The sequence below is a fragment of the Canis lupus genome, chromosome 12 (genome assembly GCF_011100685.1).
Source record: "Canis lupus familiaris isolate Mischka breed German Shepherd chromosome 12, alternate assembly UU_Cfam_GSD_1.0, whole genome shotgun sequence".
Taxonomy (NCBI): domain Eukaryota; kingdom Metazoa; phylum Chordata; class Mammalia; order Carnivora; family Canidae; genus Canis; species Canis lupus.
This window is the reverse complement of record NC_049233.1, coordinates 784,678-811,509: the sequence shown is the minus strand read 5'-3', so window position 1 is coordinate 811,509 and position 26,832 is coordinate 784,678. Positions and strand designations below refer to the sequence as shown.

The following is a 26,832-nucleotide window of genomic DNA, read 5'->3' as shown; positions in this document are numbered from 1 at the left end:
AGCCTCCTGAAGAGCTTGCACTAGAATTAACAAGGAGCATACATTCCTATAGGATGTGAGGTCCCACAGGCAAGGGCCTGGCTAACAGACACTGTGCTGGGTAAGATACATGATAGGAAATGGAATGAAGAGAAGGAGAAAAAGGAAGAAACGAAATGGAAAGGAGTTGGGGGCAGACACAGGAAGCAGATTTTACCAAAATGCTAAGAAACCCACTCACAGCTGTGGAAAATTCAACCTTTATTATTACCTGCCTAGTGCAGGATATTAAAATTGCATTGAGCTAGAACCATATATTAGTGTAAAAATCTGTGTCTCTCCCCCCAAAAATGTACAAACCCCAAGTGAGTATAGAAAAACCAATATGGCAGCTACAACAGAGATGTCCAACCCCAAGGCTGCAGGCCATTGCTCCCTCTTTCCCCCTAACCCCAGTATTTAATCCACAGAAACATACAGGCTTAGAGAAGTTCTAGCTACAACACAGCAGGTGGGAAGTGGGGATGGCTAGGGGTAGGGGACAGGGATCACCCCTAGGTCCAGTGTTTTAGAGGATGTTGGAGGGAGAAGCCAAAGACAAGGACAATTCCAGGAGTTAGCACAAGGGAACATGTTTCTCCCTTTCTTGTCCTCATTCCTCAGATTCTCAGCCAATGGGATCCAGTGTGCGATGGAAAGAGAGAGGCTAGGTGAGCCACAGCCTTCTCTCTAGGAACCAGTGTTGTCCATTGGGGCCCAGGTGCTCCAATAGGCCTTATCCAGTGTCTGTCCTATATGTGCCCCCATCTCCCCCCTCCCCAGGGATGGCTAGAAGAGGTCAGAGAGGATCCCATCCACAGGGCCAGCTGGGTGGGCAGCAGAGGCTTCCAAGAGAGGAGCAGGGAGGGGGCATGAGAGTATGTCCCGGGAAGGGAAGGCATCAGCTCCCTGGCAGGCCCAGCCCACCCCTGGTCACCCTGCCTCTCTCTTAGAGGTGAAGGGTGGTCAGGACAGAGAACAGAGTGGGGGTACCATTCAATTCCCTTGCTTATCGCCTCTGGTTTTGCCTTAATTCTCCCTGAGGAAGGGGCAGCTGGGTGTGATTCACACCGTGTTGAGCGCATCTTCCGCCAGGAACCGATGTAGCTGGGAAAAGGATGGTCGCTGCTCAGGCTCCCGGCTCCAGCAGCGGAGCATCAGCTCATACAGGCCCAGCGGGCAGGAAGGGGGCCGAGACAGGTACACCTGCATCATGGCAGGGTGGATGAAAGGCAGGGAACAAATGTTCTTTAGTCCCTGAGATAGACTCTGGCCCTCCCAGACCCACAGCCCAATCTTCCCTCTCCTCTGCTCTGACCTGACGGCCCTGGTCCCGGAAGAACTCCCCTGCATTCTCAATGACTTGCTCATCAGTGAGCTGTCCAAAGGGCTGGGCACGGCAGAGCATCAGCACCTCCCACAGGGTCACCCCAAAGGCCCACACGTCACTTGCAGTTGTGAACTTCCCCTGGTGTATGGATAAAGCAACAAAGACAGAGAAAGGCATCAGGCAAACAGACCCTCCTCCCCTCCCGCAGGGAGCTGCACGTCCACTCAGCACTTCCCAGGCTGGCCCCCTCCCAGCAAGCCTGCTCCTCTCTCCTTTGGGCTCTCCCTTCATTCTCAGGCTCTAGTCCTCTCCTTGACCTCTTCCCTCTTCTACCCACCCTTACTCTTCACCTTGCCCTTCATTTTCTGGTCGTGATTCTCTTCCAACTCATGCCCTTCTATCTCTAGCCTCCTGTCCCCCCTTACCTCTTTTGCCCTCTGCCACCCTGACTCCAGCTCTTGTACCCACTCTTGGCTCCTGGACCCTTTCCCATTGTACCACTCCTCCCTGCTTTCTCTGGTCCCTAGAGCCAGAAGCAACTTCCAGAGCACTGGCCCAAACCCTCACTTCATAGATGAGGGAACTGCAGTCCAGGGAATGCAAGTGACTGACTGAGACCACACAGCAGCCAGTGCTCCCCTGCCTGCCGCTGCCCTCCCCTGCCTACCTCCCTCAGGGTCTCTCACCATGAGGATGCACTCCCAGGCCATCCACCGGATGGGCAGCACCGCCCGGCCTTGCACGCGGTAATAGTCCCCAGCGTAGAGGTTCCGGCTCATGCCAAAATCAGCAATTTTGATGGTGAAATTTTCCCCAACCAGGCAGTTCCTTGTGGCCAGGTCCCGATGCACAAAGTTGAGTGTGGCCAGATAGCGCATGCCTGAGGCAATCTGAGCCGCCACATGTAGCAGCATGGGGTAGCTGAGGAAGGGAGCCAACAACAGGGGGTCATGGAGGCAGCCTCAGACCCATCCCCAGTCACAGATCCCTAGGAGAGGAAGGGGGGGCCCATACCCTGGGACTGGGTCACATCTACTCCTGGTGCAGAGTTGGAATGCCCATGTTGAGGGCCCAGGGGTAGGTGCCCATTCAACATCTGTTTGGCTCATCTGACCCAGGGAGCTACTGCTTTATTGTCTGGACTCAGGCAGTGAAAGTGAGAGAGAGCAGAGGGAGATTCTCAACAGAGTTCACATCCCTTAGCACCCCCACCATAGTAACTTCTGGCCTTTTGCTCCTTAATGCCCAGATGGATGGCCATATATTCCTCATCCCAGTCCCCACCTCCCTGAACCTTAGCCTGCCTCTCCATCCTGTGCTCCCCTCCCTCCTCCACATTGGAGTGAAGGGAGAGGAGACCCCCTCCTGCCGGGGAGCTCTCAGGGGAGGGCCAGCCTGGATGAGGGGGGTACCTGATGGTGGGCCCCTGGGCAGCCTCCCTGTCCCTGGGGGCCCCCTCAGCCGCCTTGTCTTCTAGCTGGTGGGCACTGAGGAACTGGTTAAGGTCACCATTCTCCATATAATCAGTAATCATGCAGAGGGGGTCATCCTGCACACACACGCCCAGGAGCCGGATGATGTTTGGGTCCTTCAGCCTTGACATGATCTTCACCTCCTTCAGGAAATCATTCCTAGAGAAGGCAGGGAAACGGCAGGGACACTGAGGGGCTGACCTATACATTCTCTCCTGCTCATATAGACCAGCGCCCTAACCCCAGCAGATAAGCTGACTCACTAGTGACACTGAGACTTGGCCTGAGATCAGCCTGAGATGGCAATTTCCTTCCCTGGCCAAGCCCCCTCTGTTGGTCGCTACCATATTTCTCTCTAGATGATTCCCCGCTCTTCACTGCCTCCCTTCTCCATCGCCAGATATCATTCCCTGGTCCTCACCTGGCATTCTTGGTGGCATCTGGCCGTAGGATCTTGACAGCTACCAGTAAAGGGTGTCCCTTGCACACATTAAGGGGAAAATCAAGACTGACCAGATCTTGCGGGTTCTCTACCTCACACAGGTGCACCTGGGGAAAGAAGTTCGTTTGTTAGGAGGTCACATGGTTCACTGAGTCACAGGGTCAACTGGGATAACACAGACATAGATGACAGGTCTGACCAATGGGGACATATGGGCATGGCATCAGAGCCCCAGACAGCCAAGACACTACTGATAGCTAGCCAGGGATCCTCCTTACCTCCCCAAACTGGCCCTCGCCAAGCTTCTCCTTGAAGCGGAGCCGAGATCGAGGGAAATCCACTCTGGGAGGCCCATCCCCGGCAGCCCCTGGGGGCAGCGCGGGCACAGCATAGGTGTTGCCCCCTGTGACGCCCTGCAGGGTGACAATGTCAGCCTCGGCATAATGGGGGACGCTGTTCTGGGGAGGTGGGGGCAGAAGTGGGGCACCCGGCTTCTCAGGCTCCATATAGTCCCCACTGCAGGCTGGAAAGGTGAGGGGAAAGAAGACAAGACGAGGCATCAGGAGCAGCACCTGAGAGCCATGGTTCTCCATACCCCTGCCTCCCAGAGAACCCTCGTCTCCCAGCTGGGTGAGAGACTGGGGCTATCCTTCATCTTCTTGGTATTCTACCCACCGACCTCAAACCAGCGGAGTCGCTGGCATGAGATGAGAGTGAGTTGTTTCAGAGTTTAAGGCAATGGAAATGGCTGAACAAAGAATGATGTAAGGTCCATTCTCTAGGGATCCCAGCATAGCCCAAGAGACCAGGACCCAAGTCTTGACTGGAAGAGGAATTCCTCTGTCCACCATCAGAAGGAGGATGGTGCTAGTCATCTAGTCACCCCCTACTTTCCAAACCCTTGTCCCACTCACTGCTGGTCCCTCCTGTTCACTTAGCTGTTCTATCTACCTCCCCCACCCCCGCTTTCAGCCTTAGTTCCTCCCCATCGTGGTTACCCAAACCCTCCCTGACCCAACACCCCAAGCTCAGAGATAAGCAGAGACAGGGGCACACAGATGGGGGAGAAGGAACAGTTCCTCACAGCCAGCACAATGAGGAATCTACAGATAGAGGAGAGGAAGCAGAGCCATCCCCTCTTAGCCCTGGGGAGGGAGCGACAACGAGAGAAGGCAACACCAAGGAACAGAGGAGCAGACAAGAAGGGTGGGGTGTGAGCCTTCACCTCTGGGACTGCAGAAAGAGAACACATGGGGGGAGAGGGCAAGCACCCAGGGTGAGAGGCCCTCCTCCTCACAGCTCTAGAGAGAGGGGAAACAAAGGAGGAGTTATAAAAGAACCTAGGTCAGCACAGCAACCTCCTCTCTGGCTCTAGAAAGCAGAAAAGATGGGGTGGAAGAGGAAGAGGAGGATAGAGCTTTGAACCAGTGAACTTTCTGCTCCTCTGCTCAAGGGAAAGGCCTCAAGAAAGAACAAGTACAGCAGAGGAGATTTCAGGGCATAAGAGCTTCCTCCTTGAGAGCTCAGGAGAGCAAAAGAGGCCACAGCAGGGAGAGGAGGGAATGCAATGCAAAGTGTGAGGACTTTTCCCTGCCCCAGTAGAGGTATGGGGAGCCTGGAGGAGCCCAGAGGCAAAGGGGCTTACCCTGGGTGTTGGTGGGTTTGGCCCAGGCGGGTGTGGGGGGGCCAGGGCCCCGAGGGGGACGGGCGTAAGTGGCCAGAAGGAGGCGGTAGGCTGGATTGGAGAGCAGCAACGCTGTCGGGAGAAGGAGGGGAGAGACACGGGGAAGGAATGAGACTCAAGGCTAGACAGACAGGGAGACCCGGAGTAGGGCAAGACCAGGGCTGATGGGAATGAATGTACTGAGAAACAGGGACAGGATAAAACAAGGATCTGGAGAGTGCTGGATAGCTGGATGAATAATGAATGGAGGGATAGACAGATGGATGGGTAGATGCATGGATGATAAACAAATGGTTGAATGGATGGATGGACAGATAGACAAATGGATGGATGAATATATACGGGTAGATGGATGGATGACAGATGAATGGTTGGATGGTGGATGAGTGGAGAGATGAATAAATGGATGTTTGAATATGTATGTATGGATGGATAGATAGATGATATATGAATGGTTGGATGGTGGATGGATGGATGGATGGAGAGATGAACAAATGGGTGTGTGAATATATATGGATGGATGGATGATGGATGAGTGGTTGGATGGTGGATAGATGGATGTACAGATGGATGAATGGTGAATGGATGTATGGATGAATGGATGGATGGATAGACAGAGGACAGATGGTGGATGGATGGATTGATGGACAGATAGATGGAAGATGGATGGGTAGTTGGATGAATGGATGATAGATGGATGCAGGGATATATGGATAGATGGATGATCCATAAATGGTCAGATGGTGGGCAGACAAATGGATGAACAGATGGATGAATGGATGGATAAACATAGATAGGATAGATGATGGATGGATGGATGGATGGAGCAAACATGGCAAGTCTAGGAGAAAGGAGAGGGGACCAGAAGACACAATGAGAGGGCACAAAAAAGAAGAGACAGAGATGTATATGGGACACAGAGACAGGATGAAACCACTAGGGATTATGGGTAATACATGTAAAATTATTGAGGGAGATTATGTGGTAGGGACATGGGACTCTATATAGAGTGTGGTGACCAGGGGCACAGAAATGAGAATATGAGTTAAAACTAGAAAGATAGGAAAAGAAAGGAATGGACAGAGAGAAAAAGGGATACAATAAGAAAACAGGCAGAGGATGGAGGTGGGACTAGAACAAGGCAGGTCTTACCAGAGCCATTGGGGACACTGGGAGCAGAGTGGGGTGGATTCCCACGAGGTCGGGGCTCTTGGTAGGGGGGTGGCTCAAGAGGGCCTGGGCGGTTGTTGATTAGGATGGTGTCTCCCGGGACAGAGAGATGAACTGTCAGTTCCTCTTCTAACACCCGGCGCTCGGCCTTGTCATGGGAATGGGAACATTAACTGTGTGATTCTAGCTCGTTAAATGCCAAGCTCCCCTCTCCTTTCTGATCCTCACAGCAGTCCCATAGTGGTTTCTACTATTAACTCCATTTCACAGGTAAAAAGAAACAGAGGCTCAAGAGCATGTAAGTGAGTCTCCTGGTGTCCCACAATGGGATTCAAACCCAAATCTGACCAGATAATTACAGAATCATCAAGCTTCACACATACCACCACCACTGAACTCCTGCAGGAAAACATGGGCTCAGAGTTTGCCAGGCTTCTTCCTCTAGCTCCTCCCTGCCCCTCTTGCTCCACTCTCCACCTTTCCTATCTGGCTTCTGCCCCAAGAGGTTGACCAGGATGGACTATATGGACAGGCTTGGTTTGGGCTGGCCGGAGAGGAGTTTGTTGGGCAGGCAGCAAGTAAGATCAGGGTGATTAGTCTCCTACCCCTCCCTGAGAGGTAGACTCAGGTTAGCTGTATCCCTGAAGCAAACTCCACTGCCCTTCTCAAGGAGCCTTTCCCCAGCATCACTGCAACAGGTTCTGGTAACTTCCCTCCTCTCATCTTGCAGGCCCACATCAGGTCACAGCTCTGTGGGAACTGCACTACTCCTTCTGATTTCCAAAATCCCTCCCACTCCTTTGCAACCTGTCACTTTACTAAGCCCACCTCTGATTAGAGGTTCTGTGGTCCCCACCGGATCCAAAAGAATACAGTAGTCCCCACATATATTGGTCTCAGCCTGGCCTCATTCTCCACACCCACACCCTGTCTGTCCTCTCCAGGCTATTGCCTGCCACCACCACTCCCCCATTCCCCACCCACTGCCCCAACACCCCCCACCCCGCCCACTCTGCTTACCTTGCTGAGGAGCCGGCGCCAGTGCAGCCGCCAGAGCATGAGGGCAATGATGAGCAGCAGCAACAAGATGATGGCCACCAGACAGCCAATGAGGATGGCAGTTGGGCTCCCCTCAGCCTTGGCCACAGGCTGCTGGCCTCTAGGCTCCAGCTCTGGCAGAGACAGGAGAGTCAGAACCACAGGAGGCTTCCCACCCAAGCAGAGGGGGGCCCAGGGAAGAATGGCAGCACAGGACCCAGTTGTCCAGGAGGAGGCCCTGGGCTACTCACCCAAACTGCTGAAGTTGGTGGGAGGTGGACCAGGTGGCCACCAGGGAGCTGGTGGGAAAGTGCCCACCAGAGCTGGAGAGGAATCATTTACAACATCTGTAGAGAAGGATGAGAAGAAAGAAGGGAATCAGGTAGGGAAGAGGCACCAAAGGGAAGCTACTTGCATGAGACCTATGGAGTTCTACTACTAGGAGCAGGGGCAATACTCAGGATGTGTACCAACCAATCTGAATGGGGGGGGCCCTAGCTGCTGTGGATGGCAATGTTTTAGTTGCTGGATTGTGGAGAGATACAGGACTCCCAGAGAGAGAGCCCCACGTGGGGTCTTGGGTATCAGGAGGCCTGGAGAAGAGTTCCTCAACCAGCACAGAGTATTTCTGTATTTTATGGCCAACGCTGTCCTACTGGCTCAATGTCAGTCATGAGTGAAGGGCTCATGAAGTAAAGACAGAGACAGGGGGTTAGGAATAGGGAGGTGCTCCAATGATTTAGGGCATCTCTGCCTGGGAAGTCTCATGAGCAATAGGTAGGTAGGGTACCAGGAGCGGCTATTTTGGCATACTGTGGGTTGGCAGTCCCAGAGACTGAGGACTGGGCATAGACCAGGCGCTTACCAGAGATGAAGGAGATTTCACTGAAGAGTAACCAAGGCCCAGCAAAGAGGAAGCGGCACTGCAGAAAGCGGCCCACACGGCCGCCCAGGGGCACTGACACAGCCCGGGCTCTGGGGTCCCCCAGGCTGCCCCCCAGGGCATGGCGCACAGGCTCCCCCTCCCAGGCCATGGCAGGGCCCCGCTTGAAGCGACATTCCACCCCACCAGGCAGGCGGGCTCCCAGGGTGTGCATGTTGTTACAGTGGACCTGGGGGGGAAGGGAGGAGGGACAGAGGGTCAAGGCCAGGAGAGAGCCCAGATGAGCACCCCAGGAGCAACCACCCTGGTCTCAGAAGAATGGGATGCACTTACCTGCATGGCCTGGAAAGCCCTGAGCCGGTCAAACTCAAACTCCATCTCCACGTAGCCACCCAGGAAGCTGTGGTTGCTCCATCCCACATAGTCATAGCCTGGCCAGACCCGCAGTTCCTGGCTCTTCCTAAAGTCATCCAGCCCCACCACACCATCTGCCAGCTGCCCCAGACCTCCGTACAGCAACCTACAGAGCAGGGGAGCAGAGGAAGCGGAAAGTGGGAGAGAAGAGAGTGCCACCCACCCATGTGCTCTGCAACCAGGTGGTGGAGGTCCAGCCTGGACCTCTTGCCCCAACATCCTGAGGCTCTCAGTTTCCCACCCCCTAGACTGTCCTGGTACACGGCTGCTGCAAGCTGCACGGTGGCACCGCCTCTAGGGGGCACTATGCAACCTCTTGGACAGTTTCCAACAGTCGTCTTTTTCTAATTTGCAGGGTCACATGAGCTAGTAGTCTGCCTGGTTACCCTTCAATCCTGGATCCTGCGTCCCCAAGGCCTTACCTGACCCATCTTGCATCTCAATGCCGGGACTCCTGACCCCACCCAAGTCCTCCCACCCACCGCAGGCTCAGGCCCTGCAGGGCCTGCCTCTCTTACCCGCCAACAGTGTGTGTGGTGTGCCCATCATAGGTGGAGTCGTTGAGGTGTACTGCCTGGGACAAGTACATCGTCTGCCCCACGGGGGCCGTGTAAGACAGGAGTCCATCTGGGGCGGGGCAGGGGGTGGCTGTCTGAAGCAGGAAGCCTCCTACCCCTCCCTTGCCCCAGTCTCCTCCCCCTCTTGTATCCCTACATAGGCCACAATGTTGGCCAGGCCCCTCCTCACTCAGAATGACAGCTTCCCAACAGAAAAAAAAGAGGACCCTGGATGCCCTCCTCCCCAGGCCCCAGGCCTGGAAACGAATTCTCGGGGGTATGAATGACTCACCCTTCCAGAGGCAGCCATAGAGCTCCACCCGCAGACAGACACTCATGACCCGGTCAGCCCGGGGGTAAAAGCGAACCAGCCGGGCCACCATGGGGGGTCCGAGGTCCTTCAGCACCACTCCCCCAGGGTCCTCATTACCTAAAATCACCTGCGGCCCAGGAAACAGGGTGGATGAGTGGGAAAGGCTCCAGGTTGGATCTAACTTCCCAGTCACCTGCTGTTCCTGGCCCAGCGCACACTGGCCACCAAGAGACTCATGAAGGGTGGTGTTGAGCCTACAGGACTATGGGATACAGCGGGGATGTGGAAAATGAGGGGGTGCAGCAAAGAAAGATCTCTGACACATCTCTCAGCCTGAAGGTCTGTCCCCAACCTCCAGTGTCAGCCTCGACCCCGGACCCATCTCCATTTGTCTCTAAGCCACCCATCCTGCCATGCACAGGTTCTCCCCATTCCCTCACAGCTCTGCACCTCTGCTCTGGCTTTCTCTCTCCTCCTGCACGCCATCCTCTCTGTTCCTTCAGCAGACATTGGTTGAGGGCCCACTCTGTGCCAGCTCTGCACATTCTCAGTGGCAAACATCCATCCCTCCCCTCTGCCCCTGCAGTACTGAGATTCCAGTAGGAAAAACAGCTGTGAAGAATAGGAGGCAGGCTGTGGGGCTGAAGCAGGGGGAGGTGGACTCTCCGAGGAGACAATATCTAGAGGAAAAGCGAGTGGAAGGAGAACCTGAGGACATCTGGGGGAGAAGCTCTCCAGGCACAGAGAGAACGACAACCGAAAGTGTCCTAAAACTGTGGGACCACCCTGGCTTGTTCCAGGGACAGCCAGAAAGTCGGTGGGCCTGAGTGGAGCGAGAATATAGGGAAGACTCATCTTCTTCCTAAGGGAGGTGGGCAAGAGCCAGGGCAGACTAAGCTTCTGCACCCAGGAAGGAGCTGAGCTTTTAATCTGCAGAATGGAAAGCCAGTGGAGGGTTACAAGCCAGGTGTGCCTCATCTGATTTGCACTTTTTTGGGTAAAGTGGCTGTAGCCTCTACGTGGACATGATTTCAGGTGGGAAGAGACAGGAGCATGGAGAATGGTTTGGAGGCCACTGTGTCTGTCGAAGCTGGAGGTGGTGGGGGCATGGCCTAGGGTGGTAGAGGTGGTGGTGGTGAGAAGTGGCTGGTTTCTGGAAATACGGACTGGTCTTGCTGGTTCTTTGGAAGTAGGGGGTGAGAGACCAGAGGAATCAGCGCTATTACCTCGGCTTATGGCCTGAGCAACTGGCCTGAGCTGGAAGAAGAACGGGTTTGGGGTAGGAATGGGATTCAAATTCAGCTCGGGAAGTTTATGGTAGGTTTGAGACACCTCTTAGACCTCCAGGTGGAAAGGCCCGGAAGGTGGTCAGGTTTGCAACACGAGATGGAGCTCAAGAGCCAGGCTTGGACTAAAGAAGGTATAAATTGGGAGAGTCACCTGCAGCCGGGTGGCATTTAAAGTGTAGCTGGGGGAGAGAGGAGCCAACCTTCTGTGGGGGCTGTCCCTGCCAGCCTCACCTCCTGACCCCAGCGGTCCCTCCAGTCCATCCAGCGGTGGCCGTCCCGGGAGTAACGCAACCGGTAGCTGGGGGAGAACTCCTTGCCCAGGCCTCCAGCATGCCGCCCCTGGGTGCCCACCAAAGCCACCAGGTGCAGCCGCCGCAGATCCACCTGCAGGTACTCCTCCTCCTTTGGAAAGACTGGCCCTGCGGGGCACCATGCCCCATCCCCGTCGCTACTCTCCAGCCTGGGAGAGGGCAAGGGGTCACAATGAACATCTGGTCTGCCTGTCTCTAGTATTTAAAGCCCCTCACGATGAAGGGTGGAGTTTCATTGGCACTGGCCCTCCCAGAAGCCTCTTGGCTTGGGCAGAGGAGTTGGAAGGGCAAGAGAGGCCCCAGGAACTCCCTCCAGAGCAGTCCCCCGGGTGTGCCAGTTACCTGCTGTGGCGCGCAGCAGTGGAGTCTGACCAAGAGCTGGAGGCAGATATGTCCCCATCTGGAATGGTCCTGTCCTGCATGCCCAGGGCATAGCGGCACTTGGCTGGGTGAACACAGGCATACGGAGGGTCAAGGCCCTGACTCTGTCTCCCAAGCCCCATCCTCAGGGACCCCAGAGCCAGCCTCCTCACCAGGGTCAAAATGTCCCTTCATATCAGCATCTCCAGTTGCCACTAAGAGTAGCAGCAGCAGCAGCAGCAGTAGAGATGAGAGGGCCCCTGGCCCCATAGTTCCTGACTCTTCAGGCCTAAGGGGGTGGAGGCAGCATCTCTGCAGGGGGGGCAAACAAGTGGGAAGGTTAGTGAAAGGGCAGTCAAGGGGCCCGCCTCACAGCCAACAGTAGACTGGCAGAAGGGGCCACATGGGGAATAACAGAAATAAAGCAACAACAGCAATAGCTGCTGAATAGCATCAGCTATGTTGTTAGAATGCTCCCTGTGTGCCAGACACTGGGCTAACCTCTGGTCCCCTCCCCACCCAGGATCCCAGAATTCTAGGAGAAGTGGGGGACCCCAGGGCTTTCCAGTCTCACTATCCTCTGTAGCCCCACCAAGCCCAGTGTGATCCCCGGACCAGCAGCCTCAGCAGCACACAGGTGCTTGGGAGACACGCAGAACCTCATCCCTACCCTGGATCTGCTGAATCAGAATCTTCCCATGAAAGTTTGAGAATCCCTGCTCTTCACTGGCACCCAAGCAGCATGCACTACCTAAAACCACCCCAGCTGTCATCTCCTTGTGAACCCAGGTATCTCCCTATCCGTGAGACCTTTGCCTCACAGCCCCAGCAGGAAAGCTGCTCTGACCTCTCCTCTTCCTGATCTCTCTTCTCCAGGCCCTGGAATCCTGAGGAGCCCCTAGGGCCAGTCCTCATACCCTTAGCCCACCTCTGCCATCAGATCCAAAGCATCCTATCCCAGCTCTCCTCACTCTGCCTTCCATCCCTAAGAGTCAGACATCCTGTCCCCTGGAGTTCCCATTTCTGAAGGTGGCTACCTCTGAAGGAAAAGCTCAGCGCTGAGGAAAAGCCTGAGTTGCCTTGGAGATGAGGGCGGGTCTAAAGACTGGGAGGCCAGGTCACCCCAGGAGGTAGGAAGAGTGGGGGGATATTCCCCCATCCCTTTGTCCTCTTCCAGTTGCTCCCATGATGCTCTAGGGCAGGAATGTAAGAGGCAGCTGAGACCCCACAGCTCTGAAGCAGCAGCTGAGGGAGCTGACTGAGTTGCAGAGGGCACCCAGGGATCAAAGAAGAGCTAGAACCAGAGGCATCACACCTGGTCCCTTGGAGGTCCAGGAGCCACGTGCAGGGAGCAGGCTGCAGGGTCCCAGCCGGCTGGCCTCCACCCCCACTTCTCTCGAGAACAGCGGGGCCCTTGTTCCCCTGGGTAACCTTCATGCCTATCCCAGATGAGTCATCGGAGCCAGATGGAGCTCGAGGAGCCCCGGGCAAAGATACAAAGACAGGCAGAGGATAGGAGGCAGGGGGAGGCAGGGTGAGAAATACAAAGCAAGAGGTAAATACAGCAGGCTCAGAAGCACAGGGCACAGAGCCAAGCAGAGAAACACAAAGATGTCTGGGGCCATCCCTCCAACACTCCAATAACCCTATTTCTCTCCACTGGGTCAGAAAAACCAAGGACAGGTGGAGAAGACCTCCCCCAGCCCCACCCCCCGACCCCATCCCCACCACAAACAACACCCACACAGCTCTGTGCACCCACCTACACACAAACGTCAGCCAGGCAAACTTACAGAGCTGACTGTAAACACTGGAGCTAGATGCAGCGCGCACACCCACACATGTACAGGCGCACAGGAGCGCACACGCACCCCTCTGTCACAGACAACTCTTCACAGACTTTCAGAGACAAACACTCGCATGTGACATTCTCTTAAATCTGTTACCCACACAGACTTTCAGCGGGGCAAATACAGACGCTCACGCACACATCAAATCCATCCACAGGTCGGCCTTCTCTAAAGTCCTGTGCCATCACTTAGTGAATAGCCATCCTCAGACATCTGTGAACGTGAAATGATAGAAACCACAAGCTCCTACCATTAGAGGACACCGGGACACACAGTCTCAGGCTCAGGCACAGGATCCCAAGAGGACTGGGGCCCACTCCCAAATACACACCATGATCAAGCCAGAGGGAAGTCAAGGCGGTGGCAGGAACCGTAATGAGAAAAAGAGGCATTGCTCCTTCTCCTATTCTCTCAGCTCTCACCTGTGTCTGCAGGGAGTCTGAACACCAGACACTGGCCGGGGGTAGAGGGGGTGGGGAGGAAGGTCCAGTCAGCAGGGGACCAGCCCGCGAAGGCTGGGCCCGGGGGGTGTGGAAGGGAGCGGGGGATGGGACACTGAGGATGGTACCCACTGGGCAGTGGCACAGTCTCACAACAGAACCAAATGGCCATCTAGAGGCTGTCACCGGCCGGTTAGGGTGTCAGGGCCTCTCTGCTGGGCTGAGGGCAGGCTGCCCCCTGGGAGCTGACGGTGGGGGGTTATCGCTCAGCGGTAGGTGCGGGAAGGGGCTGCCCGGTGGGAGGACTGCGGGCTGAGGGGATGATTCACGGGGCCGCTCAGAGCAACTGTGGCCCTGGGGGAGAGTCCCTTCACACTGAGGAAAGAAAGGGGTCCTTCCTCACAGCTGGAACTCACTTTCTCGGGGGGCAGGGGTTCCCCCCATTCTCAGACAGGAAGCCAGCACACTGGGAAGGCGGGCCGGGACCCACCTGGCCGAGCTGCACAGCCAGAGGCGCCGGGCACGTCCGGCCTCCGCCACCAGGCCCCCGCGGCCGCCGCGCCCCGCCCGCGCCCCTGCCCCCCGCCCCCCGCCCCGCACGGGGCCTCGGGCCGCGCGCCCTACCTCTCCTCGCTCTTCCCGGCAGACCCAGGCGGCCGACCCCGGAGCGGGGCCTCCTGGCGGCGGGGCAGGGGCGGGGAGGCGCAGGGAGCCAGGAGCCGGGAGCGGGAGCGGGAGGCGCCGGCGGGGCTCGGGTGTCGGGAGGCGGCTCCCGCGAGCAGCTGTCGGGGGCCTGTTCCGGGGAGAGGAGCCGGGGCTGCGGCGGCTCGGGCCCAGGCGCCGCCCCCCCCAGCGCCCCTCCCCCCCCCCCCCCCCCCCCCCCCCCCCCCCTCCCGGGCCGCGCCGGGCCCGCCGCTCCCACGCCGCCCCCCAGCATTCCCCGGCTCGCCCGGGCCCCCCCAGGTAGCCGCCCTGCGGCCCGCGCCGCCCAGCGCCCAGCCCCCTCCGCCTACCCGCGGCCCAACCCCCAGGCCCCAGGGTCCCCACTAAAGGCAAGAGCCGAAGCCCAGGCCCCACTTGGGGCCTCCCACACATCCAGGCCCCGCGAGAGGAGGGCCCCCTCCCTACTCCCCGTTTCTGGGCTCAGTTCCTGGAGAGGGAGGTGAAGGGGGCAGCCCCAGGGCGCAGGGAAGGAGCAGGTTCCCACAGGCCCGCTGCCAGCCCAGCAGCAGCAGTTTGGATGGAGGAAGGGAGCAGGGCTCACCTGTCCAAGCAGGTCCCCAGACCCACACTTCTCACACCACCGACCTTTGCTTCTCTCCGGCCCCCTCTGGCCTTCTGGCCTCTACACCCTGATCCAGACTGCCCCAGAGCCTGAGGGCCCCCACTCTCTCCTAGCCCCATTCTCTCTCTACTTGCACCTTCTACACTCACCGCCCCCCCTCGCTGCCGCCCCCTCACTCCCAGTTCTCTCAGGACCCTTTGGCCCAGACTCCTAGGCCCTAGGCCCCTTTGGCTCCCTGCTCAAGGCCCAGGAGTCCTCAGGCAAGCCTCCCTCCCGCCCAGCCAGCTCTGGCCCTGGTAAGGTCGAGGCTCTGACCACTGGCAGCGACACACCTGGACGAGGTGAGGAGGTTGTGGGGGACAGAGAGAGAATCGGACACAACCTAAAGGCACCGGAAACAGGAGTCCCAGAGATGGGCAAGGAGGCTGGGTGAGGTGGGCAGGATGGAGGACCTGTGGTGGGAGGTGCTGCACCCCACTGGGCACTGCCTCAGGCCACCATCCCTCCACACCCACACCTGTCAGCCCCACATCAATGTCACCGGCTCAGAAAGATCTGAGTCCACTGCAGATCTCCACCCCACCACACCTCACAACAGATAGCAACTCACACCGTACGTGCAGTCCCAGACAACAGCCCCAAGAAAGAAACACCGAGTCCCAACCAGACAAGTACACAAAAGTACTACCAGGAAGAAGTTGGCCCTCAGTGTGGGCAAGAGCTCCAAACCACCCGGGACACACCAATCCCAGCACGTCCAGCTGCTAAGGGGCTCACTAACGAACAGCCCCATGGCCACTCGGAGATTTGCCTCTCCCCACTGTCCCCTCTGACCAAACCTAGAGGTTCCCAGGGACACATACCCCTCTGAAGACGGCCGCTGGGGAATCTGGGCCCAGGAGAGGCTGAGCCAGGGGTGGAGCCAGGCCGGGGGTGGGGCCAAGGTTCCCCCAGTTACCTCACCTGGGCCAACTCCCGACCCCTCCTCCCAGGGACTGAGCTGGGAGGAACCCTGGGCGGGCAGGCCCGGCTGGGCTGCAGCCAGAGCCCCAGGGAAGCCCCTCACCCGCGGCTGGGACCTTCCACACCCCAGGCCCACGCTCCTGAGCCTGGTGGCATGGCAGGGCCAGACAAAAGGGCCCGCTGGGGAGAGAAGACGAGACCATAGAACCCTGAAACTCTTGTCCCTGATCTCCCCCAGGAGAAATTCCTAGTCGGTGATAGCCACCTCCACCCAGCCTGAAGCTGGAAGAGTGGGAGGGATGCAGGGCTGGGGCCCAGCGGAGTCAAGTGACAGCGGAAAGGGGGCTGGAGCTGGCTGGAATGCGGGGCTCGGAGCCGAGATTCCCAGGGGCCAGAGAGGGAAATCCCAGCTATCCAGGGGCCCCTAGAGCGATGCCAAAGACTGAGAGTGTCCACACAGTCTTTCATGGCCCTCGAGCCCATCCCACATCTACCGCATCGTTCCCAACTCCAGCCCCCAAAGGGCGGTCAACATCTCCTACACCATGCCGTCCCTCCCAGGTTACCCACCCCCCAAGCCAATGGCCTCTAGCCGCCCAGGAAGGAGAGGAGGGGAAACAGCTAAAAAAAAATGTGAGGAAAGGCACATAGGGGCCAGCAGACCACCCGCCGCTGCAGGGAAGGCCTGCAGGGCAGAGTGAGAAGGATGGACCACAAGGGCCCCACACACACTAGTGGCAGTCCCTCCCCAGGAGACGCAGCTGCCTCCTGGGCCAGCAGCTGGGGACGATGAGAACTGATGGGGCCAGGGGGTGGCAAGGCCACGGCCATGAGTCAGGCCTCGATACCACTAAGTACAAATGGGAAACTGAGGCCCAGAAGTGGAAGCAGGAGGGAGAGATGACCTTGTATGGGGAGAAAAATGAGGCTGCTCAGAGGCAGCAGCCCAGAGGGTGGGAGGGGATGGGAGGTGGGAGGGCTGGAACTCAGAGGGAGGGAATGGGGGTCACAAAAAGGAAAGGGGGATGGAGATGAAGGCACACACAGCAGAAGGCAGGAGGTGGAGATGTGAGGAGAAGAGGGCTGGACTGAGCAGCTGACCCAAGTGGCAGTGGGCACTCAGAAAGTAGGGCTGGAAAGTGAGGAGCCCTAAGAAGTGGCCCACAGCCCAGGGGGGACGATCAACAAGGCAAAGGAGAAAAGGGGTTGTAGTGAAACCAAGAGATGGGAGAAGAGGAGGGAGACTGAGGCACAGGGGTTGAAACGAAGGGACAGAGTGAGATGACAAGAAAGGGGCCAGGAAAGGAGGGGGCAACGGTGGGACGGACCAGAGGACAGAGGCCCCGACCTTTCCTTGGGAGGAGCCTAGCCATCGGCAGCGGCGTGGCCCCCAACTCCACTGGGCATCCTTGACGCCCCGCCCTCCTCCCACACCACCTCCCCAGGACGGGTGGGCCCAGCTCCAGCCCCCACCGCTGCCCCCTCACCTCCAGCTCGGGGTTCTCCTGAGTCCCAGTTCCCCGGCTCAGCCCTCCGGGTTCCAGGCCTGGGGTGGCCCAGGCGCCGGGCTTTGTCCGCCTCTCCCGGGGCTGAGAGCAGCTGCCCCGGCCAGCTGCAGCCGGCTTCGCCGTGACCATGGCAACCCGGCCCGCTGCCCTCCCTCAGCCCCTCCCCCAGCCGACCGAGCTGCGCGGCCCCGCGGAGAGGGAGGGAGCGGCCGGCCACTGGGAAGGAGGGGAGGGGGCAGAGGACTTCAAAACTGAACCAGGGGGAGACCCCAGACAAAGAGACCCCAGACAAAGGGAGATGACGGCGGCAGCGTCGGGCCGGCTGCACTGGCTGGCTGTGGCTGAGGCCTTACTCGGGCAGGGGATGTCCAGTCCTCCCAAGGGGGGAGAATCCAGACGTCGCCTGGCTGCAGGCCCTTGGAGGCCTCCTTCTGGGTCCCTAACAATCCACTCCCTCCACTCAGGATTTTGAAAAAGACACCCTGTTTTCAAGAACAGCCCCAGCTTCAAACATACGCTGACCTGTCACCTCTGAAATCAAATGTCCTTGTCAGACAGTGTCCGCCAGTTCTTAGTTTGGAAAATTTGATCCTCAGAGCAGAAGGTGACTGATAGGAGGGGGTGGCGCAGGGAGGGAGGTAGTGACCACACCTCTCACAGAGGGGAGAGAAAGCAGAGTACCAAGTGGGGAGAGGGGAAAGCAAGGCTTGGCCCCTCCGAGGTGAGGGCTGAGCTTGCCACTCACCATCTAGCTTCTTGTGCTGCATCCTACTGCATCAGTTCCCTCACCAGTAGACTGACATAACACCTGTCCCTGGAGTCTGTTGTGATAATGTGAGATGGCATCTGTAAAGCACAGGCAGGCCCTTTCATGGAAGCAACCAGCCACACTCCACTAACACGATCTCCCTCTGTGGCTCCCTCATGTGTCACTCAGGTCTCTGAGTTCCACCTCCCAGTTGATTCCATAGTTCCTAAGGGTTTGTGCGGGCAGGGCTCTGAAAGCAAGCACTGTAAGACATACATTGAGGAACACAACCCACTCCGTGCCACCCTCCCCAGGCATTTACAGTCAAGAGGGGGAGCCAGACATGTATATGCATATATATATACGTATATGTCTATAATCGCAGAAGGTAGCATCACCTGCGCTGGAGCTGGAAGGGGCTAGGGAAACCCAGGGGAGGAGCAGGCCAGTCCTGAGTCAAGGTCAAGGAAGACTTCATGGAAGAGTCGGAGTTTGGACTAGGCCTTAAGTGAGATGGAGATTTGCAGAGATGAGGCAGGGCCGCTCCTGGCTGAGGAAGGGAGGCATGAACATGGTTATGTGAAAATGCAGCTGTGACAGGAAGTCAGGGTCTGCCCAAGTGAGTAAACCCAGAGAGGCAGCGTGAGGTGAGGTGAGGTGAGGTGAGGTGATCTCATTAGTAGTTTGCCTCATTCTGTTGGTGAGAAGGGCCTTGGGATATTGAGCAGGGAAACGGCATGAATAGATTTTTAAAGGTGGTTCCTGGTGGCAGTGTGTTGGCAGCATCTGAGAGCAACAGCTGAGGGGTGCGGGTGGGAGGGCGTGTTGACTGTTGATCTCAACTTTATTCTGTCCACATCTAGCCAGTGTTTGACCTTCCACCCCCAGCCAGGAATGCCATGAGGAAATGCTGAGATCCTGTAGGGAAGTGGTGCACAGGCTAGATATTTTCCTGGTATTTACACCTATCATTTGGCCCTCTCCACTGGAGCCTTTGAGGTGGGTGGCACAGAGCTCTTCATAAAAGGAGAACCAGGGCTGGAGAGGTTCTGAGGCAAGTTACTGCTTCCTGCCCAGGACCTCTCCTAAATTCCTCCGCCTGTCTTCCAAAAGGGGGAGGGTAGAAGGAGGGGATCCAGAACAGCCCCTGTGAGGCCAGACTAGACACTCATCTCAGCCTCTGAGTCCTGCTCTCCCTGGAAACTTCACCTTTCAGCCAACTGCGGAGGCTTACGTTTCCTGCGATGAACAGGGAGGCGCATGCTTCACAAGTGACCAACAACCAACACTGCTATTGGAGAAAGAAGTGAAGGCCTGGAGGGAAAGAAATTCCAGCCTGGGCCTGGAGGCCAGAGAGGGAAGAAGGTAGGAGAGAGAAAGGCTGAGCACAAGCTTAGGGTTGATGCGGGTCTCACTGGGGTGAAATATCCTGATAGTCCTGTATCAGAAATATTGTTGTTTATAGACAGAATCTCAGAATCTTCACTTTCTCTCCTCTGTTGTCCTTTGCCAAGAGCCTGTGGTACTCTCAGCAGCCCCTGGCCTCTTTCTGCTGGCGCTGCTGATTACTGAGCCTTGCTAGGGCCAGGCTCTGCCTTCAGCACTTTCCTGAGTCCTCTTATCACAGCTCTGTGATGTGGCATTTTGATATATGCCCACTTTTGACAAGAAAAGTAAAAAAAAAAAAAAAAAGTCAAATAACTTGCCCACAGATATGCACAGCAACTGGCAGATCTGGAATTCAAACCCAAGTCCTTCTGACTCCAAAGCCAAAGCTACACTGGAGGGTCTTAGCCATCATGATTTTCCCAAATCCAGAGTCTGTAAAAAGCCTTATGCTTTCCTTTTAGACCTTGAAAATACTCTTAACTTTCTTCATCTCCCGAGAATACCGGTGGCCCAAATCTTTCTTATTTGTGTATGAAGAACATACAGAGGGGATCCAACAGCGCCAAAAGCTTTGCTCAAGGTCACACTAGAAGTCAAGGTCAGTACTGAGATAGCAATTCTCAAACCAAGGTCCCTGGACTCCTGAGAACCCAAAATGCCCCATGAAAATGATTAAACTCCATGTTTTCATTTGACTGGTAATTTTTAAAAAGAATTGTAAGCATTTTCTGGATCACATATAACTGATCTCCGCCCTGTGTGTTAGTACTTGTGTTTGTTCATGTTTGTGTTTACCCCCTTAGGGTCAACTTAGCACTTCTGTAATTGCCTGAGTTACATGTGTACCAAGTGAAGTCCAGGGAACATGTACTGACAAAGATTTCTTAGCAATTTGAATAGACACAAGTATGGGGAGAACTGAGTCATCACCAGGCACACACACAGTGGAATATTGTGTCAATTTCAAGAAAACCTGCCTTAGGCAGTATGTGTTCATGTTGCCAGAGGCAGCTTCGTTTCAGAGAAACAGCTATTCATCACATCGATTAGTTTAAATTGTCTTTTACTTTTGTGTGTTTTATTTCTCCTTTGTTTCTAGGGCTTTATATCTGCTCAAGTATTGAAGCATCAAAATTCATGGTTGGCTGGGTTTGCACACATTTAAATTATAAAAATAATTTAAATCAAGTCCATGATAATTGCAGTTCTTCCAAAAGTGTCCACACATTCCTCAAGTTTTAAAGCAGGGCCAAACTAAACCTGGGCCTTCAGGAGCCTCCAAAGGCAACCTGTAGTGATGGAACTCCTGCTAAGGACAGAAATCTCATCTTCAAGATCAGTGTAAGGAGGTGGAAACTTGAGACCTCTGGATTACTGAGATGAGGGTAGGTCAGAGTGAAGAGGTCTTAGAGCAGGTACTTAGGGAAACCCCCACGCAGTGTTTATATGACAGAACCAGGAAATGAGGTGAGAATGTGTAGAATTTTCCCCAAATACATGTACACAGATTTTTAAAGAAAAAGTGTCTATGAAAAAGTGAAGTGTGCATAATTTCCCCGGCAATTCTACCCCTAGGAATTTGTACTAGATAGATATAGTTGTACAGATGCACAAAGATGTGGATGGGCTTCCATTACCTTGTTTGAAATGAAAGAAAGAATAGCAAACAAAAGAAAGATAAGACAGTGAAATGGTCATTAATACTTGTGAAGAGCCATGAAAATGATAGTGGTTTAATTATTTTTTAAGATTTTATTTATTTATTTGAGAAAGACAGAGATAGCAAGTGAGATAGCACAAATGAGGAGAGGGAGAAGCAGGCTCTCTGCTCACTAACCAGGGCGGGGGTGGGGGTGCGGGGGGAGGCTCCATCTCAGGATCCCCGGATCATGACCTGAGCCAAAGGCAGACGTTTCACCGACTGAGCCCCCACAGGCACCCCAATGATGGTGGTTTTAGTTGATAATTTCCTATTAGCATGCTCTGAGAAAAGAACTTGTGTAAAAGTTGACTTTTGTCTTTTTGTCTCCATTTTAATTGACATTAAATAAATTCCTATGCCACCTGCAGCATGATTCCATGGAGATGCCTGTGTAAGAAGCAGCTGGATGGCCAATTAGTCACTATGATTTGAAACATTCACAGTTATAGTTTCCTATGTGAGGTTCTTGCCTGTGATTACTGTTTGTTTTCTTTGTCCACAGCATCTTAGTAGGCTTGGAACATCTTTCCAGGCCTCTCCTTATACATAAATTTAATCTACTCTGGTGGGTGACTGCCAATTTCTTTAAGGTGACATCACAAGTCTGCTAAATTAGATACAGTGTATGCCACATAGCATATATTTTAAGTCATACTTCATCAGACAAAACTTTCAAATTGGAAAATCCACTGTGTTAATCTTCTAACACAAACCACCCTGGGATGGCTGGGTGGCTCAGCAGTTGAGTTGAGCGTCGGCCTTTGGCCCAGGGCGTGATCCTGGAGTCCTGGGATCGAGTCCCACATCAGTCTCCTTGTGGAGAGCCTGCTTCTCCCTCTGCCGGTGTCTCTGCCTGTCTCTCTCTCTCTCTCTCTCTGTGTCTCTCATGAATAAATAAATAAAATCTTAAAAAAAAAAACCCAAAAGTTAATAGCTTCAAACAACAATAAACAATTCACACTTCCACATGTAGTAATCTGTTATTATTGAAGTTTTCAAAAATAATTTGCACGTCAAAAACCTCTCTCCTTAAAAAAAAAAAAAAAAAAAACTCTCTCCTTGCCTTGCCACCCACACTAGACCTCAGCTGGTGTTCCTTCTCTCAGAAAGTTGCCTGTCACTGTCTACCCAGAAAAGGCCAGTTTCTTAGAATCCACGTTGGTGCCTCTTTCTTTTATACCCATATTCAACCCATCATCAGGATTTTACTCCTTAAATATTTCTCAAACCTGACAATGTCTTTCCATCTCCTCTATTAGCCCTCCTAATTCACATCTTGCCAGAATAATCCAGGCCCCCCTGGCCTTCACCCTGGACTACTACAATCAATCCACACTGCAGACAAGAATCTTTTCAAAATGAACCTCTGATCATGTTATCCCCTGACTAAAACTCTTCAGTGATTCCCTTTGTTCTAGAAAGAAGTTAAAATTCCCCACCATAATCTAGAGTCCCTACTAGCCCCAGCAGTCGAGACAAAATAGTGGCTTTGAACAGACACACAAAAACAATGTGCCATGAGGTCCTCTAGCCCTGAGGAGCATCCACATGTAAGGATGCACAGGGCAAGAGTTGCCAGCATAGGTGCTGAGCTAATAGGAAGGAGCTGAGGGAGCAATGTTCCTAGAGGCCAATAGAAGGAGCAATGTAAGGAGGTCATGACCAACAAGAGCATGTGAGACTTGCAAGAGATCACTCCTAATCCCTTGGCTGAGCCTTTTAAGCATTAAATTTGTTTTGTTTTGGCTTCTTTGTGGGTTGTTTTTTGTTTTTTGTTTTTTAGCCCAATGCAGGGCTTGAACTCAGTACCCTGAGATCAAGACCTGAGCTGAGATCAGATGCTTAACTGACTGAGCCACCCAGGTACACTTTAAGTATTAAATTTTTTAAAAAAGATTTTATTTATTCATGAGAGACACAGAGAGAAAGAGAGGCAGAGACACAGGCAGAGGGAGAAGCAGGCTCCATGCAGGGAGCTCGACACAGGACTCGATCCCGGGTCCCCAGGATCACACCTCAGGCTGCAGGCAGCGCTAAGCTGCTGCGCCACCAGGGCCACCGTAAATATTAAATTTTATATTTAGATTATCTTAATTTGTACTGAGTAGGTAATATACTCTTACAGTTCAAAATTTAAAAGCTCTGAAAGTACCTACAAGTGAAGCTTACCTCTCACTTGACTCCCAGGCCATCCTGTTCGTTTCCTCAGCAGCAATGCTGCAAATGAGTTATATCTTTCTGGTACTCTTTATATCCTTCTATACATATGGAAGCAAAATCATAATATACACACTACACACATTTTTGTTTTTTAAACAAAAAGAATCATGTTCTGTGTGTGTGTACTACTCAGTTTCCCACTTTTTTTCACTTATCAACGTTTGATATCAATATATCAAGGACTTGCATATAGTTCTTACAATTGCATAGCATTCTGTGGTATGGAACTACCACAGTTTTAAAAACTGGCCTCCTATTCATGACCATTTGTTTTGTTTTTTTTTACCATTTGTTATTTATAACCTTTTGCACAAACAATTCTGCCACAAACTACCTTGTCATGTCACACATGAATGGCTATGTTTGTAGGGAAGATTTATAGAAGTGGCCTTGCTGAGTGAAAGGGACTTTGTGATTTTTTTTTTTCTTAAAGATTTTATTTATTGGGACGTCTGGGTGGCTCAGCAGTTAAGTGTGTCTGCCTTCAGCTCAGGGCGTGATCCTGGATCCCGGGATCCAGTCCCGCATTGGGTTCCCTGCATGGAGCCTGCTTCTCCCTCTGCCTATGTCTCTACCTCTCTCTTTCTGTGTCTCTCATGAATAAATAAATAAAATCTCCATGAGAGACACACACAGAGAGAGAGAGAGAGAGAGAGAGAGGCAGAGGGAGAAGCAGGCTCCCCACGGGGACCCCGATCTGGGACTCGATCCCAGGACCCTGGAACCAGGACCTGAGCCAAAGGCAGATGCCCAACCACTGAGCCACCCAGGCACCCCAGGAATTTGGGATTTTGATTGACTTGGCCGGTTGCCTCCATTAGAAATTGAACCATTTTATACTCATACCACAAATGTAGGAGGGTCTTCTTAATATAGATTTTGATAGAGATTTGCTCCCATACATGAACTGACAAAATTAAGAAGTCGAGGAGGGCAGCCCGGGTGGCTCAGCAGTTTAGTGCTGCCTTCAGCCCACGGCCTGATCCTGGAGACTCAGGATTGAGTCCCATGTCGGGCTCCCTGCGTGGAGCCTGCTTCTCCCTCTGCCTGTCTCTCTCTCTCTCTCTCTCTCTCTCTCATGAATAAATAAATAAAATCTTAAAAAAAAAAAAAAAAGAAGTTGAGGAAACCAAAATATAATTAAAGGCACTGTAATTTAAAAACAAAAGGAAAGAAAGAATCTTCTCTTTTGTGTTCAGAAGAGCTTTTGAAACTCTTTAGCACTTTCTCTTTGACAGAGGTTTTGCTAACTGCAGCCTACAGCTTTACTGACCACTGAAACCTGTCCTCTCTATCCCCTTGTTTGGACAAGTGGCCCTGCCATTCAAATGCTAGTTCTATTAGAAATGTTAAAAAGAAAAAATCCTAGCTAAGTTAGAAAAGCATAGTGTAGGGGATCCCTGGGTGGCGCAGCGGTTTGGCGCCTGCCTTTGGCCCAGGGCGCGATCCTGGAGACCCGGGATTGAGTCCCACATCAGGCTCCCGGTGCATGGAGCCTGCTTCTCCCTCTGCCTGTGTCTCTGCCTCTCTCTCTCTCTGTGACTATCATAAATTAAAAAATAAATAAATAAAAAAAGAAAGAAAGAAAAGCATAGTGTAAAGTAAAATACAGGCATAAATAAAATTTAAATAATTTTTTAAAAGGTCTGGAAACATATCAACCAATTACGATATAGGAATCTTATTTGGATCCTGATTTTCCAAGAAATTATATGTGTGTGTGCATAAAACACACATTCTAAGAAAGTTAATCCTTTATCCCTGACTTGGTATTTAATGATATCATAAAAGAATCATTGTTGATATTTGAAGTGTGATAATGATATTGTGATTATATTTTTTAAAAAGAGAGCTGTTACTCTTGGAGATCAGAGAAAATATTAATGAGGGGAAATGATGTAATGTTTGAGAGTGCCTCAAAACAATGGTGCAGTTGGGGCTGGATGAATCAAGATTGGTTTTTGGTTTATATGCCACAGGCAGGCAGTGGAGTCTATTATAGCATTGCCTCTCCTTTTTTTTTTTTTAAGATTTATTTATTTATTTGAGAGAGAGAGCAGGAGCAAAAGGGGCAGAGGGAGAGGGAGAGAGAATCTCAAGCAGGTTCCACACTGACCAGAGAGCCCAATGTCACAACCTGAGTGGAAACCAGGAGTCCGGCGCTTAACAGACTGTGCCACCCAGGCACCCCACATTGCCTCTCCTTTTAAATATGATTTAAACTTTCCATAATAAAAAGGATATTTTAATTTAAATTTTTAAGTGTTTTACAAACTATTTGCTCCTCAGAACAATGGGTTTTGATGGGATGCTTGAATTTTTCCATCAGATAGATTAGTAAAAGGTTTGGAGATGTTTCTCATAAAATTTTTTTTGGTAAGAGAAGATGGGGAAGTTCTTATCTGCTCCACAAATGGAAGCATTGCTCCTATAGAGTTTGGAGCAATGAAAAGCAGTGGCACCACAGACTCCCCTGAGTCTGTTTTGGGGAGCTGTAAAGATCTCACAGGAGATCACACCCAAGCTAGACAGGAAGGATGAATGGTGTTTACAGGCCAAAAAACAGGGAGGAAGCACTCCAGGCAGAGGGTAATACTGTATGCAACAGCTTGAAGGTGTGAGAGAGACCACTGTAGGCATGAAGTAGAGGAAAGAAGAGGTGAATTGTAAAAGATTATATTATGCAAGTTTATCAGTCAGAATGTTGGTGGCTGCAAATGAAAAGTTTTTGGGTTTAAAAAGTTTCCAGACAAAGATCTGGGTTAATTTGGTGGCTTGATGATATCATCAAGGACCCAGCTTCTTTCCATCTCTCTGTTCCCTCATGGTCAATGTTTTAGAATTCATTCTTATGGACTGTGGTTGGCTGCTAAAGCAGCAGATACAATATCTTAAACAACCATGTTCAGAAGCAGAAAGGTTTTCCCAGAAGTGCCCCAGCCGACTTTCCCTCACTTCTCACTGGGCCCAGAGCCCTACTACTAAATCAACCATAGCAAGAGTGATGGAAGAGGCATTAGACGAACCATAGTAATACTTATATCTCTTTGGGCTGTGAGAGGACCTCCTTATCTGAATTTATGAGAGGGCAGCACTGAAACAATAAATAAAATTTGTAAAAGCTTTGCCATCAAGGAAGTAGGGATGACTGTTTTGTGAGTGCCAGAAGTGTCCTCTGCGAAAAGCTTTCATGAGATTAGACAGGCTTTCTTAAAGGGATTTACCTGCCATGACAAGAGGTTCGGATCTAATCCAATAGACTCTGGAAAGACCTTTTGAAATTGAGCTTGGGCATGATCAGATTTGCATAATGTTATAAAGAATGCTATGAAGGGAAATGAAATTAAGAGGCAGGGGTGCCAGTAATACAGGTGTTTTTTATGTGCTTCTAATTCTAAATCAGTTATATATCAGTAAACCAAAGCTGGCAGGTGGATAGATAACCT

General features: G+C 53.0%; 1 protein-coding gene and 1 long non-coding RNA gene across 9 annotated transcripts; one reads left to right on the top strand and one right to left on the bottom strand.

The window, feature by feature from the left end:
• Positions 1-223: 223 nt before the first annotated feature.
• On the bottom strand, positions 224-17,459 carry DDR1 (discoidin domain receptor tyrosine kinase 1). 8 transcript variants are annotated; one of them, XM_038553464.1, is made up of 19 exons: positions 12,597-12,943; positions 12,319-12,474; positions 11,455-11,593; positions 11,264-11,366; positions 10,842-11,070; positions 9,301-9,448; positions 8,970-9,078; positions 8,371-8,557; positions 8,020-8,266; positions 7,406-7,501; positions 7,137-7,288; positions 6,099-6,264; positions 4,908-5,018; positions 3,541-3,785; positions 3,242-3,369; positions 2,761-2,979; positions 2,035-2,269; positions 1,337-1,486; positions 1,084-1,224 (listed from the first exon to the last, which is right to left on the bottom strand). In XM_038553464.1, exons 3-19 carry the CDS (start codon positions 11,549-11,551, stop codon positions 1,084-1,086), a joined length of 2,763 nt encoding a protein of 920 aa, XP_038409392.1. In that variant the 5' UTR covers positions 11,552-11,593; positions 12,319-12,474; positions 12,597-12,943. The 8 variants fall into 8 exon arrangements, with proteins under 8 accessions (XP_038409386.1, XP_038409392.1, XP_038409393.1 ...); XM_038553458.1 differs by lacking the exons at positions 12,319-12,474; positions 12,597-12,943 and adding an exon at positions 17,307-17,458 and having other exon boundaries at positions 224-1,224; XM_038553465.1 differs by lacking the exons at positions 12,319-12,474; positions 12,597-12,943 and adding an exon at positions 15,720-15,863.
• Positions 17,460-17,497: 38 nt separating this feature from the next.
• On the top strand, positions 17,498-20,213 carry LOC111098208. Its single transcript, XR_005367519.1, has 3 exons — positions 17,498-17,931; positions 19,292-19,440; positions 19,926-20,213. It is a non-coding gene; the product is annotated as an uncharacterized LOC111098208 (long non-coding RNA).
• The last annotated feature ends 6,619 nt before the right edge of the window (positions 20,214-26,832 follow it).

What these genes read in the sequence shown, in the direction of transcription:
- DDR1 (XM_038553458.1), bottom strand. Translation starts at nt 17,456, where the DNA reads ATGGTCACGGCGAAGCCGGCTGCAGCTGGCCGGGGCAGCTGCTCTCAG. An exon ending in ACTGCTGCGCGCCACAGCAG is followed by an intron (nt 11,071 to 11,263) that starts GTAACTGGCACA and finishes GCCCTCTCCCAG; the next exon opens with GCTGGAGAGTAGCGACGGGG. An exon ending in CCTGGGAGTGCATCCTCATG is followed by an intron (nt 1,487 to 2,034) that starts GTGAGAGACCCT and finishes TCCATACACCAG; the next exon opens with GGGAAGTTCACAACTGCAAG.